Raw genomic sequence first — 20,527 nt, 5'->3', positions numbered from 1 at the left:
ACTCAGGAATAAATTCCACTGTGCTTAGATGGACTTGCCCCAAGTAAATGTGCACAAGATTGCAGCCCTACAATACTTATTCATATATATTTTTAAAATTAATTTGCAACTTACTTTTCTCCCCATTGGGGACCCAAAACAGCTTATATCATTCTCTCCGCCATTTTATCTTCACAACAAGGTTAGGGGGAGGGAGTGTGTCTGGCCCCAGGTTACCCAGTGAGCTTCAATGACATGAGTTGGGATTCAAACCTAGGATGGAATGTGGCCCACCAATGGCCGACTCACTTCATGAGTCCTGTTCCCCCATTGGTGGAGGGTTCGTTGTTGTAACATTACATCCCCTAGCCTTTTATTATGGTTAAGACTGTAATGACACTTTTCCATCCAAATGGGGACTCCAGCAACAGGAGCACAGGGGCAGAGAAGGGTTCCTGATGTCAACCAAAAGAAATGGTGTTAAGTCATACCTCTGTGAATTCAGGTGGGGAAAATGACAAACACCTTTTCCTGTGTCAGGATGCCATTCCTGGGAGGGGGGAATTGCTAGGGAGAGCTTTAGCATTTGCAGGTGCTGCTTTATCTGTTTCCCTGGCCTTGGAGCTCGGCAGCTGGGACGGGCCTTCAGGCCGGACTCTTCCTAACTGTCGTAGTTCACATGTGGGGGTGGGGATTTGCTGCAACCTATTATCAACTGCTTTGGCACCTTTTTGCCAGAACTGTCTTCTTCCTGTCTTTCTCATGTCTTCAATAAAATCCTTGAACCCAACAAGTGCATTATTGTCTGAACAGGGAAACTGACATCCTGCCCCATCAAGGCAGCCCTGAAGGATCAGAGAATTCTGGTCAATTTTGCACCCAATCACAGTTCACCCACAGAAATATACACACTTCTGTATATTCCTTTATGACATAAATGACATAGAAGAGGGGTGGTTTGGTCTGCCCTTCCTTTAGTTCAGGGGTCTGCAACCTGCAGCTCTCCAGATGTTCATGGACTACAAATCCCATCATGCCCTGCCAGCATGGCCAATTGGTCATGCTGGCAGGGGCTGATGGGAATTGTAGTCCATGAACATCTGGAGAGCTGCAGGTTGCAGACCCCTGCTTTAGTTTCTTCCATTCAGAAGGCAAGCTGTTTGTAATCTTTGTGGCAAAAGGGGTCCATTTATAGGCTTCATACTGGTGCATCATAATGATTCACTCAGTTCTCACTTCTTTTAAGTGTTCAGCTATGCAGGATGTTGACTGCTCTTCGGGATACAGACCTGCCTCCGACCACTTCGTTAGAGAGCTCTGCCATGAATTTGAGTCCTCCCTATGGATTTTCTTGATAGAGGCTTTGATCATTTCCTTAAACAATTTTCTTTTCACAGGTTTTTGCATTCTGCGCTATGCATCCACAAATTGCCATTCAGGCTAGAGACTAAATTGTTTTCCCAGAAGGTGTTTTAACGCTTGATTCCTTTGCAGAATGGTACGTTTATGTGTGTTTATACATTTGAACTCTAGCTGAGCATACTTGCTTTGGTTACACATTTCCAGTTCTTCTTTTGAACTTCTGTGGTCCAGATGGAATAGGGAGTTCTCTGTGGACACAGCAACGATCAGCATTAATTTCTTTCAAATATACTAGGAATCGTTAGCAAAATAGAGCAAAGCTGGTGTTCAATTATTTCAAAAATGTTCTGCACAGAAGGGATATAAAACAAAACTAATTTCATAGTCCAAGTGATTTCCACATCTGGTGTGGTAAGAGTTTTACCAACTGAAAAGCGTTTCACCTGCATTAAGGGACACAGTTATCAGGCATGGCCAAGAAACTACTTTCCAGACCCTCCTGTTTAAAAGAAAGCTTTTCTTATATCTCTCAGCCACAGGGTTGACTACAGACTAAAATTTCATTCTCCTTGCCAGTTTTCAGAAAAGGGAGAATAAAAGATGGGGGAAGGAGTAAATACATGTATTCAGTATTGTTTATAATTATTTTCCTACCAGTTTTACCAGAGAAATTTGCAAAGAAAATAGTCACCTGCGTCATATAGGGGGGCTGAGAGAGTTCCGAAGAACTGTGACTAGCCCAAGGTCACCCAGCAGGAATGCAGGAGTGCAGAAACACATCTGGTTCACCAGATAAGCCTCTGCCACTCAGGTGGAGGAGTGGGGAATCAAACCCGGTTCTCCAGATTAGAATCCACCTGCTCTTAACCACTACACCACCATGCTGGCTCTCTCAGTGAAGAACTATCAAAAGGAAAGAAGGCAAAGACCAACCATCTTTGGGGTCCATTCTCCTAGATGTCCACCTGCTCTTAACCACTACACAACGCTGGATTTTGGCAATAAATAAATCATTTAATTTATTACATTCCAAATTCCTTCGGAAACTAATGGGGCTCCCTAGATGTGTGCCTTATGCTGCGTTGTGCATTGAGATGGGCCAAACAACTCTAGAAACCTTGGCATGGATAAGGGCCATAAAATATTGGCTGCATATACATTTTCTAGTGGGATCCAATTGCTATATTCCCTCTCTGTTATCAGATCACTTTATTTCAGAATGGTATACTTTGATCTTTAGAAAGGTTGAAGCTATTGGTTTCCCCTTGGAATCACTCCTTATGCTCACAAAGGTGGAAGCCTTCAGACTAGTTAAGAATAGGCTCTTGGATCTTGATTTTCATAATTTGACTCGTGCTGCCAAGACAACCTGTTCTCCGACTACATTATTAATCCCATGCGAGCGTGGAATTATGGCAGCATATCTTCGTCTGCTGATTAATCCCACCCAGAGGAGAGCCTTGGCTACTGCAAGATGTAATGTGTTGCCATCAGCTCTGCTGGAGGGAAGATTTAAGAATATGGAACGTTCTAAAAGAGTTTGTTCATGTGATAGGACTACGGTTGAAACACTTGACCATTCTTTGTTTCTATGCCCTAAATACAATACGATACGCATGAAATACATGAATTCCATTTTCTTGCAATGTTCTCAGTGGCATGAGTGTTATAAGATACCCAATCTCCTGAACAGCTCTGATGTGCTCTTTTGTGAAACTGTTGCAAATTTTATACTGGAAATTAGTAATTTTAGCAATTTTAACTGTATTTCTTAACCTTGTTTTGTTTTAAAATTTTGTCCTGTTTTATATGCCAATAAAGGCTTGTGCTGTGTACACAACACTGGCTCTAGAATTTCTGTAATCCTCTGCAGGGCCTAGCCTACATTATTCATTTAAATGAACACTTTGGACATTCTGCCACAGGGAATCACTACCCTGTTGCTTACAGTTCACTCTGCTTCGAACTTTACACATTTTACTAACTTTTCTATTTTTCTAACTTTTAACTTTTCTTTTCTAGCATCTGTTAGGAATAATTTCAGTGCTTCTGACCTCCTAGATATCCTTCAACCACCCTCTCCTTTCCTCCCAAATTTGGGGGGAGCTAAATTTAGGGGGCAAAAGGACTCTGTGCTCCGGGGCTCTGCCTCTTCTTCTCACCCTCCGCCTGCTTATTGTATCAGGGAGCTGGCTTTGACTAAAGCGGAGAAAGATTTCCATGCATGCACCCATTGTAAGCATCCCAGCCTGCTCCAATATAGCTTCTTTACTTAATTTCGTTATGCAGTCAGCTAAACCGTTAGCAGAAAAGAAAAGACAGTAAACAACTGAAGCAGACTTACCCCCATGAGAACAACTTTCCTCATCACTTCCTTCAAGGATATTCCCAAGAAGCGGTCTCTGAATCTCTCTAGGCAGATACTCCAGATGGCAAGGCGAAGAGCTAGAAGCAATCTCTGCTTCTCATCAGCTGCCACATGGTACAGTCCTCTTCTTTAATTGTGCTTCTCACTTTGGATGGGTCCTTGGACAATTGCCTCATTAAATTTGTCAATGGGGTCGAGGCCTCGATTTTGTTGCAAGAGCCAGCAAGCCAGAGGCCCCCAACTTTTTCGCCTTCCTTCAGTCTGCAACAAATCAGCAGCTAGCACTTGTAAATTTCCACTTCTCTCCCGTATGACCTCAAAATAACGCCATGAGGAGTAGATCTTCTAGAGGAAGGAACCGGAAACCTTATATCCTGGATCTGGAAATGATGCCAAGCTACTGTGTGACACCAAACAAATGTGCCTGAGTTCCCAGGACCCAATAGGAGAGGGACGAGAGGTCACTTCATCCTGTCTCATCAGAAATATTTGCCCCAGCCAAAGAACAGAAAAGCCCTGCTAGATCAAAGTTCCGTTTCATCCTCCATTCCGTTTGCAACTGAGAGCTACCAGATCTTCCCAGGAAACCCACAGGGTGTAAAGGCAACAGCGCTATTCCGTTGTTCATCCCTAAGCAACTGGCTCTTAGAGATACACTGCCCCTGCAAATGGACGCTTCACTTACCTATTGTAGTTAATGTCCAGTTTTGGGCACCGCAATTCAAGAAGGATATTGGCAAGCTGAAATGGGTCCAGATGAGGGCAACCAAAATAATAAAAGGTCTGGAATCCATGCCCTATGAGGAGAGACTTAGGGAGTTGGGTATGTTTAGTCTGGAGAAGAGAAGGTTGAGGGGTGACATGATAGCCAAGTTTAAATATTTGAAAGGACGTCATGTTGAAGAGGGAGCAAGCTTGTTTTCTGCTGCTCCGGAGACTAGGACAAGGAGTGATGGACTCAAGGCACAGGAAAAGAGATTCCACCTAAACATTAGGAGGAACTTCCTGACAGTAAGGGCTGTTCAACAGCGGAATTCACTGCCTCAGAGTGTGGGGGAGTCTCCTTCTTAGGAGGTTTTTCCACAGGGGCTGGATGCCCATCTGCCAGGAGTCTTTTGATTGTGTGTTCCTGCATGGCAGGGGTTTGGACTTGATGGTCCTTGTGGTTTCTTCCAACTCTATGATTCTATGTGTCTTAGGCTCCTTGCATATCTCTTTAAACAAAGGGCTTGGAGACAGTGAATTCAATACATTAATTATATGCAGTGTGGGAAAGTACTTCTTTTTCTCATTCTTGAATCTACTGCCATTCAATTTGGCTGGGTGATCCTGGGCTGCAGATAATTTCTCTGTCCGCATTCTCCACACCAGCCATAACTGTAGAAACTGTTATTGTATCTTCCTTCTATACCTAGCTTAGCCACCCCTTTTAATCTATAAAGCCCAAACACTTCCACCTTTTTTACTCGCCCCTTTTCCAGTACTATAAATGCTGGTTTAATTAGACAACAAGAGCCATAGGCAGGGAAAAGACTGAAATAGCACAGCTTTATAGAAAGCCACAATAATTCTGGCTTTTTCATTTCTAACCACTACAATCAAGTTATCCTTGCTCATCTCTGCCGAAGAATCTGTGGATTCCGCAGTGACATATCGATTCCAACCTCAAGGTCTCCTCCCTGGATCATCCCCAGAAGTCTGGATCTCATCAAATGTGCCCAGGAAACAGGGAATATGTGTATCACGGTTACCTTGAATGTCCTTTGTCGTTTGGAGTGGCCCTGTCTCTACCACCTTACCTAATTTCATGTCCTGCACAAATTTGGCCACCTCTTTGTTTACAGATAGGAGAAGGTCTTTGCAGGTAAGTTACATAACATCGGTTCCAATGCTGATCTTTCCCTACGCTGTTTAATCCTTCTGTTTCCTGCTTTAGCGCTCTGTCAGGAAGAGTTATCGTTTTGTGACTGCTCAGTTTACTCAGGGACCTTTGGTGAGAGTGATTTTGACTAAAGTAGCAGAGAATATCTACAAATCCACCTTCACCTAATTTTTCGTTGACAATCTCAGAGAGTTCTAAAACGACCGGTCTTCCCTTTGCGGGATTCAGGCTGATTCTTCTCAGAAAAGTTTGTGCTTCTATAATCCCACCGTGAATCATTTTTTTCTACCAGTTTACCTGGGTCAGCAGTTAAGCTAATAAATCTGTAATTTTCTTCTGGCTTCCTCTCTAAGGCCTCTTTATAAATGGTTTACAGCTGCCTTCAATGGCAGTGCATAGACTTCTAAAATTAATTGCGCATTCGACCTATTCTTGGGTATGTACCATCTGGACATGACAACTTGTTATTCTGTAATGTGTTAATCAGCCCTAGAGCATAATTTCTCGTTACCTCCGACTGTGTCCTTCAGATGCCTCCATGCAGGACTCCAACATCTTCCACAATGAAGGCTGCTACCAATAATTCATTTGCCTTCTCGGCATTCATTTCACATTCCTTTCATAAGCTTTTCATACCTTGGTTGACGAATGGTCCAGCAACCACGCTGGCTGGTTTCCTGCTTCTGCTGTTTTAAAATACATCATTGTTGCTCTAAATCTGAACAGGCCTTCTGTATGTTCCACCCTGCAAGATCGACAGCTTCCTACACATGCATCTTCTTTGTATAGGCACCCACCCCGTGGAATGGCCTCAGTGCCGTTGAAGATAGTTTCCCTCCACTATTTCAACCCTTTGTGTTTTGCTCTTTCCTGAGGAGGTCAGGAAGGCTCTCACTCTGTGGGCTTTGCACAAAGTACACAGAACAGCCTTGTTCAAGAGGCCATTCTTCTAAAGACATTAACTCCGTTTCAAAAGTTTGCAATTCCTAATGCTATTGCACTCCTTATGAGATTCTGTTGATTGCCTTTTCTATTGTGTGATCTGCCTGAGTCTCTGTGAGAAAGACGGACCATAAATCCGTCTGTGAGAAAGACGGACCATAAAGACGGACCCTTCGGGGATCGGGCGGTATACAAATTAAATAAATTAATAATAATAATAATAATAATAATAATAATAATAATAATAATAATAATAATAATAATAATAATAATAATAATAATAATAATAATAAAAAAATAAAATAAAATAACTAATTGTGTTCGACAATATGTTCCTCATCTCTCCAGCCCCACCCCCCACCCCGGTTCTCCTCATTGTCAAATTATATTTGTTAGAGTTCCTGCTGTGTTTCACATCTCTCTGTTGCAAAAGAATAGAAGGAAGGCTTCTTGGCTGTTGTGGAGCTTCCTTCAAGTTGTTTGTTAGCTGCTCTGGCATCCTCTGAGATCTGCATCCATTATCCTGGTTTCAAATAACTTCTTGCAGAGATTCCACACCCCCACCCATAGGCGGAGATACCACGGGGCGGGGGGACAAATGCCCCAAGCATAGGCATGGGGGGCAGAGAATCGCTCCTCCCATCCCTCCCCACCCCTCAGGCCGCCTCAGGCCGCCTCTGTGGCCTGCAGCAGCCTCTGCAGCCCGCAGCGGCCCCCACGGACACAGCCTGCTCACTTTTTTAGCTTTAAAAAGGTAGGTGAGGGATGTTTGGTGGGGGCGCAGGGGGGCATGGCTGCCATTTCACCCCAGGCACCATTTTCCCTTCCTATGACACTGCACCCAGCCCATCATCTCCCAATCCGGGCAGCTTTTGGCTACAGCCCCCTTCGCTCAGCTCTTCAAACAACTTCTACGGTTTTCTAAGTATGAATGAGACTTCCAATCCAACACACACTTAAAAACTGTCACTAAACCTTGCTGACCATTTCAAGGAAGAACCACCTTTTCTGACATTTGATGTCTTTGTCCACCAGCTCTCCACAGACAGGCTGCTCCCCCAATGAAACATTCAGTGGAACGGCCCGTCCAGTTGAAACTGCAGAAGGATTTAAGGACAAGCAGAAAGCTGAGGGGATTTCACTTCAAACTAACCACAGAGAAATTAACTTTGCCATTTCAGTTGAAGTAAGGATTTTTAGCTGACCACGTGCCAGCATGTATCTGTCTTCTGGTGTTTATTTGACAGCAAATGGGAAAGCTATGCTAAATGTTAATAGAAAATAAGGGTCAAGTAAATGAGCCGGTTTAAGAGCGAAGCCCTCAAACTTGTCCACATACTGAAAAAGGCAGAGATAACGAAGGGTTTTGGCTTAAGACAAAGGGAAGGAAGGCTAGAGTTCACAGGAAGGGTAATACTATGTGAATTGAGGTAGCAACCTTGACACAAAAGAGAAATGCAGCATCCGCTGTTGTAAGACCCTTTGGCACAGGCTGATATGGAACGCATGATTAGCAGCTCAATTAACTGGGTTTCAACACTACTAATGCTCTGGATAACATGGAACTTGGCCTGTTTTGAGTTGTATATTTCCGTATTCCTGCTCCAGGGCATGTGTCTATGGATAAAAATAAAAAGAGTGCCCTTTCAAAAGGATGAATTAACATTCACTGATGTGCCTTTCTTCCCCTCGAAAACTAAGAGCCTTCCAAAGTGTTCAAAACAGAATGGAACCACATCCAAGGTGCCAGATCATAGGATCTTCAGCAAATTTCAACCTTGGTGCATTTCAAGAAATTTCCTCAAAGAGATGCTACTGAAGTTCACCTAGCATGAAATTATAAGGAAATGTGCACATTCCTGCTCAGGAGAAAATCAATCAAATTCCGAGGGAAATAAGACAAGTTTTGCCAGGAATCACAACACAGCAAATGTGATATCTATGCTAAATGCTGATAAAAAGTAAAGATCATGCAAATGAAGAATAAAGCCCTCAAATCTTTTTGCTAACTAAAAAGGCAGTGATAAGGGTTTTTAATTGTACAGTCCATTCTTGGATCTAAAAAGAAGAAGTTTGGATTTATATCCCTCTTCCTCTCCTGTAAGGAGACTCAAAGAGGCGTACAATCTCCTTTCCCTTCCCCTCTCACAACAAACACCCTGTGAGGTGGGTGGGGCTGAGAGAAGAACTGTGACTAGCCAAAGGTCACCCATCTGGCATGTGTTGGAGTGCACAAGCTAATCTGTTTACCAGATAAACCTTCACAGCTCAAGTGGCAGAGTGGGGAATCAAACCCGGTTCTCCAGATTAGGGTGCAACTGCTCTTAACCACTATACCATGCTGGCTCTCACCACTAAACCACTAAACATTTGTGGAGACTGATAGTCAGGTAGTTCTGTAGGTGTCAGTTGCTTCCCACCAGGAAAAATGATCTATTGCGTGGTGGGGGGATTATTATTTTTTTTAACAAACCCTCTTCATGCAGTGGATAAGACCTCAGTCTAGCATCGCCACTGAATTTTTCATTTGAAGTTTCAAGGCAAATTTTAAAATTCCTTCTTCAGGAAAATGTTCAAAGAAATCTAAGAAAAATAAAAGGCTAATAAATCCTCTTTTGCACAGATATATACACCTGCATACTGCTTCTTCAAATCCACAAGCTTCCATGTGGTTTTTACAGAAAGCCCAAACAGTTCTGAAGCAAGCATGCTCACCTGATCCCTTTTATTACCGCTAGAGGACAGTGTAGTTCCAAAAGTCAGCAACTGCTGTTCACAAAACTTTAAAGCACTTTAATCGCAAAATCTCCGCAGTGTTTTCAAGGAAATCTGCATATAATCAGCCTTAATCACCACTTATTTCATAGTGACAGATAAAGAGAAGATTGGATTCTTACATATTTTTGAGAATGATCTCCACTGAGGGAGGGGCAATATTAAATGTAGATGATAATTTTTGAGCCAGAGATTCCTGATGTCAATTGTATGGGAAGTGTTTCCAAAAAGCTACCATCAATTAATTCTAAATATGTTAGTCATGGCTGGATTGATCTGTGCCTGATACTAAGAACAACTATCTTTTCCGACAGCAAAAATGGTTACATAAAGAAAAGGTTTCGTAAAGGTTAGCCAAGTTTATAGCTTATTTCAAATAATATGTTAATGTTACTGTAGACAGCTTGGTTTGGTGGTGAACAATAAGGCAATTGGGGTGCTGTGTGGTTTCCGGGCTGTATGGCCGTGCTCTAGCAGCATTGTCCAGTGATTCCAGCCATGAAAGCCTTCGACAATACAATAAGGCAATTGCATGAGAATTTTTCAAATATTAGCAGGTGTGAACATTAGCTCTGTTGACTCTGTATCTTCTTAATATCCATCTTTGTATATATTTATAATGCAACCTCATACACTTAGATGTGTCGGAAAGCATGAATATTTTTTAGTTCTGTCAATGTAACAATACTATCTGTATATTCCCTGAGTCTGGAAGAAGAAGAGCTTGGATTTAGACCCACCTTTCTGTCATGTAAGAAGACTCAAGGCAGTTTACAAATTCCTTTCCCTCCTTCTCCCCAGAACAGACACCTTAGACAGGGGTAGGGAACCTGCGGCTCTCCAGATGTTCAGGAACTACAATTCCCATCAGCCCCAGTCAGCATGGCCAATTGGCCATGAACATCTGGAGAGCCGCAGGTTCCCTACCCCTGCCTTAGAAGGTTGGTGGGGCTGAGAGAATTCTGAGAGAATTGTGACAAGCCCAAGGTCACCCGGCAGGCTTCATGTGTAGGAGGAGAGAAACAAATCCAGTTCTCCAGATTAGAGACTACTGCTCATATGAGGAATGGGGGAATCAAACCCAGTTCTCCAGATAAGAGTCCACCGCTCTTAACCACTCCACCACGCTGGCTCTCTGAGGTTAGAGATGGTGAGTTGTATATTTAATACACAGTTAATCAACATCCTGCCTTTCTCCCTAATGGGAACCAAAGTGGGTTACACTGTTCTCCTCTCTACCACCTGATCCTCAGGACAATTGCGTGAGGTAGGTTTGCCTGAGAGACCAAGGCCCCTTCCGCACACGCAAAATAATGCATTTTCAAACCACTTTCACAACTGTTTGCAAGTGGATTTTGCCATTCCGCACAGCTTCAAAGAGTACTGAAAGCAGTTTGAAAGTGCATTATTCTGCATGTGCGGAATGAGCCTAAGACTGGTCCAAGATTACTCAGCACGTTTCCATGGCAGAATGCGAATTCGATCTTGAGAGCCACATCCAGGGGGAATTGTGCCCATGGCACATGTGTGCCCTGTGCCCCCACCTCGCCCCCACCCACCCTGGAATGCCCCCCATGCCCCCACACCAGCACATGCCCAGTGCATTGCGCGCACACACACACACACGCCCCCTTGGCGCTACGCCACTGGCCCCATCCAAAGAAGGGGGAGGGTCTTCTCCCAGATCCTAGTCTGACACTAACCACTATACCAGTGATGGCGAACCTATGGCACGGGTGCCAGAGGTGGCACTCAGAGCCCTCTCTGTGGGCACGCACAAACATCATGTGGGGGGGAAATTGCCCCCCCCCCGACATCTTGGCCTCAAAAAGGTTCACCATCACTGCACTATACTATACCACATGGTCTTTCCTGCAAACATGCAACATTGTACCGTAGACAAATTGGAAGATGATATTCACATAAACTACTTCCTGTTTCCACCAGAAGTTCACAGTGACTTATAATGGGGAGGGGAGGGGATAACAATGATAATGTGGTGATATTTTGTTGGATTTAATTATTTATAAAATAAAAATCATTATTTTTTTAAAAAATAATCTAATCATACAAAATCAATAAAAATAGTCCCAAAGCAGATTTCTGTTAATGAGTACCGGCACCAGGCAAACTGGATCTGATTCTCAGTCCTTTTATTATAAGGCTGATGATCGTAATGAACAAATGAAGAGGCCCACATATCTAATCCCGAATGTTAAATACATCAGAAACCATCCACACATCCTCCACAGTGACATATGTACAAACATGAATTCATGCTTTGGCAGGAACAAACAGCAAAAATGAGCAATTCGGAGTGATGCCTCATTCCCCCCACCTCCCGACACCTCATTCTAGTTGCTAATTAAATTTAGATACAAGATAAATGGAACTCAAACCATCAAAAAAGAGTTTCCTGGAAGAGTGGAATGGCGTGGAATTCCATACAGTGGAATGGAGAGCGGATAAAAACTTTGACGAAGGGGACATGGGTTTGAATCTTTGCTAAGCCAAGGCAGTCGCTTATTGGCATAGGCCAAGAAATTATTTCTGGGATAAACTACCTCACAGGACGTTCTGAGGATAAAATGGTAGTCTTGTGACCCCTGCCCTGACCTCTTATGCTGATTACCCACTGATGGCGGTTCCCCACTCTCGCCTCGCTCTGGCTTGATGTCGCACCAAAGTGACCTCACTTTCCTGCAGAAAGCGAGAAGCACATGCGGGGAAAGAGGAATTGCATCGGGATAAGATTTTTTGCCCCAATGCATCTCCTCTTTTGGCACTGCAAAGAGGACAAGGTTTCTTGACCCCAACGCGCTTCCAGTCCCACCGTGTGCAAGAGTGCCAGTGGGTAATCGGCCTTAGTAAGAGCAGACGGCTGGAGCTGAGAGCTTGCCCAATGACACCTAGGATGCAGCCTTATGCATACTGATGCCTAGTAAAATGTAGCATCAGGATACGAACATAAGAACAAGCCATCTGGATCAGACCAGAGTCCAACTAGTCCAGCTCTCTGCTACTTGCAGTGACCCACCAGGTGCCATTGGGAGCTCACATGCAGGATGTGAAAGCAATGGCCTTCTGCGGCATTTGCTCCCGAGCACCTGGACTGTTAAGGCATTTGCAATCTCAGATCAAAGAGGATCAAGATTGGTAGCCATAAATCGACTTCTCCTCTATAAATCTGTCCAAGCTCCTTTTAAAGCTATCCAGGTTAGTGGCCATCACCACCTCCTGTGGCAGCATATTCCAAACACCAATCACACGTTGCGTGAAGAAGTGTTTCCTTTTATTAGTCCTAATTCTTCCCCCCAGCATTTTCAATGGTTGCCCCCTGGTTCTAGAATTCTCTAGGATGAGGTGGCCATGAGCATGTAGAAATGAACTGCATCATTTCAAATGGCAGGTGAATGTCCGATCAATAGATAATGAGCACAATGTATCATACCAGGCTAAAAGTTTTCTAACAGACCTTATCTGCAAGACGTTTCTGCATAGTGGAGCATTAAAAATGTGGGTCTTCCCCATAAAAAAAATAGGAAGAGCCCTGCTGGATCAAACCAGTGATCCGCCCAGTCCAGTATCCTGTCTCACACGGTGGCCAACCATTTCCAACAACAAGGCCATGGAGGCTTGGGCCTTCCCCTGAGGTTGTCTCCTGACACTGGCATGCCTCTGAAGATGTAGGTTCCCTTTAGGCACTATGGCTGGTTGTCACCGACAGACCTCTCCTTCATGAACCTATCTAAGCCCCTTTTAAAGCTTTCTACGCCAGTGGCCATCACTACATCTTCTGGCAGCCAAATCCACTTTAATTAGTCGATGTAAAGAAGTATTTCATTTTGTCTGTCCTGAGTCTATGCCCATAATTGGATACCCTCAAGTTCTAGTATTTGGGAAAGGGGGAAAAAATTATCTTTGTCAATTCACACCTCCCCTGAATAATTTTATAAATCTCTGTCATATCACCCATAATCATCTTTTTTTCTAAACTGAAAAGTCACAGACTCTTCAGCCTTTCCTCACAGGGAAGATGCTCTAAGAATTTTGGTTGACCTTGTCTGGACTTTTTCCAACTCTGCAATTTCCTTTTCGAGATACAATGAAGAGAAGACGAGTTTTGGATTTATACCCCACTTTCCTCAACTTTAAGGACTCTCAAAGCTGCTGACAAACTATTTTTCCCTTCCACTCCCCACAACAGGCACTTTGTGAGGTAGGTGGGGCTTAGAGAGTTCTGAGAGAACTGTGATTAGCCCCAGGTCATCTGGCAGGCTTCATGTGGAAGAGTGAGGAACAAATCTGGTTAACTAGATTGGAGTCTGCTGCTCATGTGGAGGGGGGGAGGGGAGACCCGGTTCTCCAGATTAAAGTCCACTACTTTTAACCACTATACCTCGCTGACCAGAACTGTACACAATATTACAAATGAGACCACATCATAGATCTATACAGGGGCATTACAGTTCCTCAGAGCCGTGGTGAAGGGGAACTGTGCCCAGGGCCCCCGCCATGCCCCCGCACTGGCCCACGCTTGGTGCAAGATGCCCCCCCAGCCCCCTGGGTGCTATGCCACTGCTTGGCCTTGTAGTTCTGACATTAATTAGGATTAAATCCCATGAAACTCAGCAGGACTCGCTTCTCAGTATACATGCGCAGGATCAGGTTCCTAGTGAGGTCATGGCTGAGGTGACATTAGATTCGAGGCCTTGCTAGATCCCAGTATGCCAGTCCTTCTTTGCCTGGCTGGTTACATTCTCCTCTCTAGGATTCTGCCAACTTCAACTAGCTTGGTGACGCTTCATTTATCTATTTAAAGAAATCTATTCTCCATCTTTCTATTCAACAGAACTCCCAAACTGCTCACAATACTGATAAAAATGTAATTACAAAAATTTAAATGCTAATTTAAACAGCAGTATAGACAATCTCCCTCTAACACGGCCCTTAAACATAAAACAACAAGAGCTGCAGGGTACCAGCAAGTGGAGGAACACATATTTATAGCTTCTTGTTCCTCACATCCTGACATTGGAGGATTGTCCCCGGACTACCAAGTTGACAGCAAACATAACCAATCAGATCTGGGATAGTGACACGAAACGCTACCTGTCAGATTTTGTATCAAGGACATCTCTAACTCCTTTTCTGTTAATTTAGAATCATTCTGACCATATTTCCTACGGTGTGGATAAACCAATACAAATTATCGGAAACAAAAGAGGAGGGCTGTTAATATAGGCCATCCTTACGTGTCATATTGTAAGGAAGTATTCTCAGTAGCATTTCAACACAAAATCTGACAAGTAGTTTTTTCTGACACCCCACTGACCCTTCCTACCATATTGTTCCATTTATTCAGAGGTGGGATCCAGCAGGTTCTCACAGGTTCCCGAGAGTAGGTTACTAATTATTTGTGTGTGCCGAGAGGGGGTTACTAATTGGTGATTTTGCCATGTGATTTTTGCCTTAGTTACGCCCCTCCTCTCAGCAGTAGTGCGCAGAACTTGAAGCAGTCTAGCAGGAGGTGCACCGGCGTGCGTGGCAGCCTGCGCCTGCGTGCATTCGTTTCCCGCCCAAGGACCGGCGCAGCGGCTGCATCCTTGCCACAGCCCCGCCCAGGAATGCCCCGCCCAGAAATGCCCACCCACGCCCCCATCGTGACCCACCCAGTCCCATTGTCGCTACGCCAACACCATGGGAACCTGTTACTAAAATTTTTGGATCCCACCACTGCATTTATTGTTAATTTTTTGCTGCTGGAGACTGGTGGATTTCCAGAGGGTGGGGGTTACTCTAGTAGCTTGATCTTTATGTTCAATCAAGCTCTCTGCATCCAAATCTTGCCGAAACATCAAATCCATTTCTTGCAAGCAGTAACCTAGCTGTAAGCTTTAAAACTGATGATGTCTGCTAGGAGCTACACCTCCCATGTTTCCTTTTGAGCCCGCGGAAAATCTTCTCCCACCAAACTTAAGCAGTCACCTGGTGCCTGGGCATCTTGCAGTGGGGCAGCAAAAATTCCGCGGGTTTTGAGTTCATTTCCCCGATCTTGCAACGCCCGCTCTGGACCTGAGGAAAAGAATCCCGCAGTAGAATCCCAAGCCTATGGTCAAATGTCACTGTCACCAATGGGCTGAAGAACAATGAAATATAATAATGCTGATGTGCTAAGGCAAGGAAATGTATTTGCTCATCACTACTACACAATGTTGAGAAAAGGTGGACTTCCAGGGTTTCTCTCTGATATGTAATGGAGACACACGGACCTCCTTTCAGTTGAGAAAATGACAAGGACTCATTTCTTTAGTAGCTTCCATCTTTATGTTTCACAAATCCTGGTGGAACGCTCTTCCTAAGGTCATCAGGGACCTGTGAAACCTTGGACAGTTCCACAGGGCCCTGAGGGACCATGGACAGTTCTGCAGGGCCCTGAGGGACCATGGACAGTTCCGCAAGGCCCTGAGGGACCATGGACAGTTCCGCAGGGCCCTGAGGGACCATGGACAGTTCCGCGGGGCCCTGAGGGACCATGGACAGTTCCGCGGGGCCCTGAGGGACCATGGATAGTTCCGCGGGGCCCTGAGGGACCTTGGACAGTTCCACGGGGGCCTGAGGGAACTTGGACAGTTCCATAGGGCCTGTAATCCCACAGAACTGTTACACCAGGCTTTTGGGGGGCAGGGTCGCTGATTGCCTCCCACGCCACCCCCTATATACCATCTTATTTGGCCGCCATGTGCTCTGCCTGGTCCCCTCCCAAGGGGTTAAAGGTCTCTGCGGGTTGCCATCTAATGTTAATGTTAGGTTTTTATCTGGTTTATGGATGTTGAATTTAAATTGCTCTCGTTTTAACTGTCAGTTTATGACTTTTAATTGTTTTATCCTTGTACACTGGCCAGAGCCCTTCGGGGGTGGGCGGTATAGTAAATCAAATAATAAGTAAATAAATAAAATAATGCGCTACTGATTAGGACTGTGCAGACCTTCCTACTTCTTTTCATAGTTCTCAAACACTTATCTGTGGCACACCCGAGCAACTGCTCACATGGGGAGGGATTTGTCAATTCCCAGTTCATGTAGGTCACTATTGTACATGCCATATGCAGTTGGTTTAATGGTATTTGATTCTCCGTTCGAAAGAACTACTCTGTAGCTCACAGTTTTTGGATAGGGGGGAAGGCCCGGAGGATGGGCGTGCCTTGCTTAGGGCAACAAAACAAACCCTTGGTCCCCACCGCTTGTCTTTGGTTGCACTTTATTCACTACACAGCAGAAAAGTCTGGAGACATCTGCTAAAATATTGAGTAATATGCATTTATTAATATGCTCACATAATGCATTTTTTTCTTTCCACCAACACAGAACTAATTAATGAACTCACTTAACCTTTCGCAGTGCCAAAATTCAGAGGTTATCTGAAATCGTTGTCCTCATTTTTTTTTCTTCTTCTTTTGCTGTCATAGTACTTTTGCTAATTTGTCAGAGGGGAAGGGTGAGAACAGGACGATCACATATGCTGCATAAAAAAATCAAAATAAAATATTTTAAAGGTTTCAAGAAAGACTTGGCATGAAGCGCTCATCACTTCATCCAGATATCCAAAACAGACTGGATTTCCCCCCCTTTCAATTAATAATCACTATTTAAATGAAAAATAACCTTCTGTTCATCAGTGATCCCTTCAAGCTCCCATAAAAGAGGGGCTATATATTTTCCCCTAGATAGACCGGAAATGCCCCCACTGTACTATAGTGGTGCAATCCATGGAACATATAATGCTTAACTGCCCCAAATATGAAGAAGCTAGGACCAGGCTTTTGACTCTTCTTCCTGCTAAGTTTAAGGAATACTCTGTTGCTGGGAAGGTTGCATTCCTACTAAACAACTCTTCTTCTGTGATTTTAAATTCTGTAGCTAGGTTCCTTTTAGGAACTTTGGAATAATACCTGTGATGGTTTTATGTATGGAACATTTGTCTGGATAATGCTGATTGCTATATTGGTATTATGCCTAATAAAGGTTTTATGTACGTATGTGTGTGTAAAAGGGACAGCATAACATCATATGGGATACAGATTCTACACCATCCAGAATCGCATAAACATTTCCTATCTTTGTGAGGAATCCCTAGACGTTGTCCTTGTTGAAGGGAAGAAGGGAAAATATTGCATCTAGCAAGGGTAGGAGCTTTGTGCCATCGAGCCTCAGTAGATATAGGTATCTGGCAGCAGCTAGTCGATCAAAGGGAATATTCAAAAAGTGGGGGGAACAAAATTTGTTGTCAGCATCCAACATCCACAAAAATTCCTTACAAAAAAGCATTTTCTTAATAGCACCAAGGATCTCTGGACTGGATTAAAAACTGCAATGCTGACAATTGTGCAGCTGTTCGCAGCAAGTAAGAAAATGTTCTTTCCTCCAACAAAGCCCAGACACAAACTGCCTTCTGGAGATGGTGCGTCCTTGCAAAATATCTTCCAACCTAAATGTCCTGAAACAAACATTCTTCATATTCCATTAGCCCAGGAGCCCACTGGCTACCGGCCTGATTTACATACATTATAAATCCTATCTGGGTACGGTACCAACTTCTGATGAGCTGACACAGTAATGTTATCTCCCTCGTCCAGCCAGCCTCTTTGCACAGCGATGCAGTTGCAGCTGACTTCTATTGACTTTGTAACATAACCTTTTCCCTTTACACTGTTATATAATTTCCCAAGACCTCTGCGCTGGGAACAAGCTCTTGTCACACGGTGTCTGCATAATTAGCTGTCACAGGTCCCCCCTTGTTTCCTTGCACATTGTAATAGAATTCCTTTGCACTTCTCCTGACACTGTAATGTATATGGCACAAAAACGCCTAGTGTGGATTTAGAACTGTCACCATTAGGAGCATTTACTGCTACTAGATCTGGTGATAGCTCCATGATCTTCAGTGTGGTGCCTCCTGGCACCCACTTGCTTCCTGAATTGAGAGGATAAAATCCTTCGGGTCTTGAATGGAACAGGAAGAATCTGGGATCACTCCCAAAACTTGACTGATGGGCAAAGCACTAATTTCTTTACAGGAAGCTGCATCACATCCTTGGATTGACCACAGACGTGGACTTTCTTATGTTTCCAGGATCAGCCATGTAGGGAGCAAATTCTTCCTTTTTTTTTTTGGAAACAGAAACCAAAAAGCATGTTTGTCCAAGCGTCAAGCCCAACATTCCTCCATCCCTTCAGCAGAGACTTCAAAATGCTCAAGGGAGAGCACCTCCATTACAGGAGCGTACTTGACTCTGAACAGTCCAACCTTTTGTTAATGGCCCCATCCCCCATGGCAGCCATTTTGTGGGGACTCCCACTTGACTCTTCTCCAAATTCCAAAGTGTCCACCAAGTTGCGGACTCCTGCTATCACTCATTTCCATACTAACTCATCACTGTCCTTTCCCATTCCAAGCCTGATGTTTCCTATAGTAGTAAAGCCTTCGTTGGCATTATAAATTACAGTAAAACATTTATCAATTTAAAAAAACAAATAGAATGCATCATATGTATACACATACAAGTAGTTCCCATGAGTTCTGTTTGTAATTCCAGCTCTTATCAGTATAAAGCTCAAACGTAATCACCAAAAGCTGCAATCCAGAAGTGCTTACTATTTTACAGTTCAGATAAAAAGTGACACCTGATAATGAGACTGCAACATCTTTCTATAAGTCCTCCGCACTTGCTTGGGTTTGGTTATCAGGGGTCCTCGGTTGGTTTCGAACAGAACTGTTTCCCGACATATTGAGATGTGGACTGGTTATAAAGTGTTATAGATTTTCAAATCTAGCATGGAATAAATAATACTACTAGTTAGGAAAAAATATACAGTTAGGGTTTCCGGCTCCAGTGTGAGAAATCTGTGGAGAATTGGGAGTACAACCTGGGGAGGGTAGCATTTGGGGAGGAGAGGGAGCTCTGTAGCATAGAATCCACCCTCCTAAGCTGCTGCTTTCTCTATAGGAAGTGGTCTCTGCAGTCTGGAGATCAGTTGATTCTGGGATACGGTAACTCCCAGGTTTCAATTGGAAGTTGGCAACCCTACTTCTACTGCAAGGTCTGGGGGAGGGAAGGCTCATTACAGTTGGGGGCACCAACTTATTGATATGGCAGCTTCTACCTGTCTGTCTATCTTGCCCTGCAAGGCAGGAACAGTGGTTTGTGGCAGCTCCCAACCCCCTTCAAGGACCACCAGTTTTCATCAGCAGTGGCTCCCAACCACTTTGTGTGGGCTCCCCAGGCCATTGGGCCACCAGGACTCTCTCCAGGGATCTTAACACCCAATCATGCCCTGCTGGCTACTCTAGGACAAGCCATCCTTTCTTAGTATGAGATCCTGCTCTGACAAATGAAAACAGCGGCCGTCAGGTTATCGCAGCAGCTGAATACAGAAATCACATCACACGAGAGTCTGTGTGGCCATCATACTTCAGATCCCAAACCAAGGTTTGGAGATCCAAAAACCAAAGAAAGAAACCCTCCTTTGGTTTTTGGATCTCCAAACCTTGGTTTGAGATCAAGTCCTGGCTGGGAGCTAGGACTTTTTCAATATTTCATTTCTCTGCTGAGAGCACAGCATATCCACTACCTATTCCAGCACTGAGCTGGCATGTATGGTTCAGGACTGAGCAACCAATCCATTAAATTCTGCCAAATTCTTACAGCAGCTGCCCAGATGAGAGCAGCAAACGTCTTCATTGAATAGCTGCACTCCGAAAATGGTCAGCATCATTACTCTCCCCCCCCCCCCCAAAGGACTGCAGTGTCTGGCTCTGGAGCAAAGCCATAGTTTCAGGTTTCCTTGTCCTGCTGTGCCTCACAGATCCTCTAATGCAGATTTTCAAAGTTCGGCTTGCTGCGAAGGAGAGATGGCTGGTGCCTCACAGTCGTACTCCAGTCGCCCCACAATCCTTGGCATGTACCCAGTGGTGGGATTCAGCCAGTTCACACCAGTTCGGTAGAACCGGTGCCTAATTTTTTGTTGAATTCGGAGAACCGGTTGTTAAAAGCGGCTTTCAGAGCCCCAGAGCAGCCGAGCATCTTGCCGCCTGGCTGCTCTGAAGTGCTAAAAGCTCCAGAGCACCCTCTCCCTGGGGAGCGAGGGGGCTTTCAGAGCAGCGGCAGAACTTCCCCCCCTCCACCACCACAAGACATTCCTCTGCGGCAGGTAAGTGG

At 44.4% G+C, this 20,527-nt stretch overlaps 1 protein-coding gene across 1 annotated transcript in view; it reads right to left on the bottom strand.

The window, feature by feature from the left end:
• Positions 1-16,436: 16,436 nt before the first annotated feature.
• KCNA1 (potassium voltage-gated channel subfamily A member 1) overlaps positions 16,437-20,527 on the bottom strand; it is a 51,008-nt gene continuing 46,917 nt past the window's right edge. The window contains exon 3 of the mRNA XM_048515640.1: positions 16,437-16,830. Within this exon, the coding sequence (XP_048371597.1) occupies positions 16,822-16,830 (9 nt within the window). The 3' untranslated portion in view covers positions 16,437-16,821. The remainder of the gene's footprint in view (positions 16,831-20,527) is intronic.

Source organism: Sphaerodactylus townsendi, linkage group LG14 (genome assembly GCF_021028975.2).
Source record: "Sphaerodactylus townsendi isolate TG3544 linkage group LG14, MPM_Stown_v2.3, whole genome shotgun sequence".
NCBI lineage: Eukaryota > Metazoa > Chordata > Lepidosauria > Squamata > Sphaerodactylidae > Sphaerodactylus > Sphaerodactylus townsendi.
Note: the sequence above shows the minus strand (reverse complement) of the source record. Positions and strands in the feature narration are given on the sequence as shown.